At 39.1% G+C, this 2,637-nt stretch overlaps 1 protein-coding gene across 1 annotated transcript in view; it reads right to left on the bottom strand.

Moving 5' to 3' along the window:
* Window positions 1–1,558: 1,558 nt before the first annotated feature.
* LOC119836377 overlaps window positions 1,559–2,637 on the bottom strand; it is an 86,036-nt gene continuing 84,957 nt past the window's right edge. Inside the window, exons 23-24 of the mRNA XM_038361682.1 lie at window positions 2,262–2,432; window positions 1,559–1,585 (exon numbers count right to left, since the gene is read on the bottom strand). Coding sequence (XP_038217610.1) covers window positions 1,559–1,585; window positions 2,262–2,432 — 198 coding nt within the window. The remainder of the gene's footprint in view (window positions 1,586–2,261; window positions 2,433–2,637) is intronic.

Raw genomic sequence — 2,637 nt, 5'->3', positions numbered from 1 at the left:
ACTTCTATCGTGTGTGAATCGCACACACATTTTAGTTATAAACTACAGACCGACATACAAAACCACACACTCTCTCTCTCTCTCTGAACAACGACCATCGATACCTAGCTAGATAGAGCGACGCATTAGGTACATTCCGTCATGCCTTTCCAGGAATTTAAATCAACACCAGCAGAGTCTGAGCGAGTGTTCAATATCGCTGCGTAAGCGAATTCATATCTTAAAGTATAAACATATTATATACGCCATAACAATATGCTGTTGTGTTGCTACTTGTTACATAGTGTTTGAACAACTAATGAAAAAATGCATTTAATTGTTTAATTGAAAGCGCTGACGACCTTTTTAAATTTTATTAGCTGCACCTTTTTTTAAGTGGGGAAATCTTGCATAGATACCCACGGCCCCCGGGGAAGAGACCGTGGGTTATATTGGAGTCCTACCGACTAAAACCCCACTGTGTTCCGTCAAGCCGCATCGATGAAGGGGCCATGGGTACTTGTTGGATTCGTCCGCGACCCCCTCGGCGGCAGTCTTATTAGCTTCACCTGAATATTCGTATGTAATCGATGACTCGAGACTCGATTTTGATCCACTTTAAACGGACAGATTTAATTCATAGTTCGTACACTTATTAAGGTTTGTATAAGGTTAACCTTTTGTTATATACAATAAAGTATTATAAATAAATAAGGATCGCCGAAAATACAATATATTTATACTACTTATTCGAAACTATGGGATAATTTCCTTACGAAAGCTCTGTATAAGTGCAAGTGAGACAATTCATTTAATTTCAACATTAAAGCGTGTTTTCTCAGTTTTCGATCGACTTCAAAAGGAGGAGGTTATGAATTCGACTGTATTTGTCTTGTGTTTGTTACCTCGTAGCTTTTTACTGGTTGAACCGTGACCTCCCGTGTAGTCCCATTCAAATTTGGTCTAGTTCTGATAATTTCATTTTAATTTATTTATAACTCTTTACTAAAACTATACATAAACGAATCTTATTACTAATAAATGCAAAAACTACACTACAGTAAATAAGACGGCCTTATCACTTAACTAGTTTTTGCCCGCGGCTTCGCACGCGTTAATTTCGGAGTAGTTTAATAGATGTTATTATACACATAAACCTTCCTCTTGAATCACTCTATCTATTAAAAAAATACCCCATCAAAATCCGTTGCATAGCTTTAAAGATCACCATTAACCATAAATCCCTATGAATTAGGGACATAGAATACTAAAATTCTGAGTTATAAGTATACATTTCATATTTAATTAGAAAAGGACACAACACACATAAAACACAAGTCACACATGTTTTTCGTTGCTCGCACGTGCTTATCTCCGAAACGACAGGGCAACTATTGACACGACTTTCGGTGGCTGATAGCGTGTTATAGCGGCTGACATACTTTTTATGTGTCAGCGGGCGACTGAGCTGGTGGTTCGCCTGATGGTAAAAGATCACCGCCTCTCATAAACATTCGCCCAATACTCTGCAAATGCGTGGCCATCTTTAGCGAAAACGATTTGAGAGTCAAAACTTCAATTAGTTGGAACCAGCGACGTCCCTCGCCTGGTACCCGGGTAAAATATATACCCGGATATATAGTTATATCTTATATCTTTAAACGAGCAATTCTTGTATATATATATAATTTGAATCTCGGAACGATTTTCAATCTCCAACGATTTTCATGAAATTTAGTATATAGGGGGTTTCGGGGGCGATAAATCGATCTAGCTAGGAATCTTTTTTAAAAAATGTCATATTCGTGTTGTATTCGTGTTTTATCGACTTAAACTTACTCTTTTTACAAATAGGAGGCGTTTGAGTAGTCCCAATTTATTATGACTCTTCCTGTCATCTATCGGCGAATAATATAAAGGTATTATACCTACTATAAATGCGAAAGTTTGTGAGGATGGATGCATATGTATGTGTGCGTCTGTTACTCTTTCACGCAAAAACTACTGAACCGATTGCAATTAAATTTGCTTCGTAGATAGCTGGACAACTGAAATAACACAAAGGCACTTTTTATACCGATACTCCTACGGGATACGGACTTACGCGGTTTCAACCGCGGGTCACAGCTAGTAAATAAATAAAATGTAGCCCATGCGCTAATCTAGTACATATGCCATCTCTGCACCAAATTTCATATAGATCCGATCAGATCAGACACGCCAACAAACTTCCTTTCACGATAAACCCAAAAAAAAGGCAGACAAATCCAGGATGCGCCTACAATCAATGCTAAAACGAACAGCAGCGTTCCGTTAGCAGCACACGCGTGGCGGCACAACCTTGATGCGATAAGTGATAACCCACTGATAAGAGCGATATACGCGGCCGCTGATAACTCGCTGACTGAGTGCGGCCGTTGATCTCCGTGCTCCCACCACTTTGTCTTCCATACCTAAAGGTTTAAATCATGAGGTGAGACACCTCAAGACTTTCATGATAGAATCATTTTCTTTTATAGGGTTTTATCAGAAAATACCTATTTCCTACCTATACCTAGATCATTGAAAAAACTCAAACGTCTCCTGCTTAATCGCACAATCGACCCAATTGCACCCATATAGGCGCGTGCACATGTAGGCCCGTAGCGCGCCCCAAAA

Source organism: Zerene cesonia, chromosome 24 (assembly GCF_012273895.1).
Source record: "Zerene cesonia ecotype Mississippi chromosome 24, Zerene_cesonia_1.1, whole genome shotgun sequence".
NCBI lineage: Eukaryota > Metazoa > Arthropoda > Insecta > Lepidoptera > Pieridae > Zerene > Zerene cesonia.
This window is presented reverse-complemented; position numbering and strand designations above follow the sequence as displayed.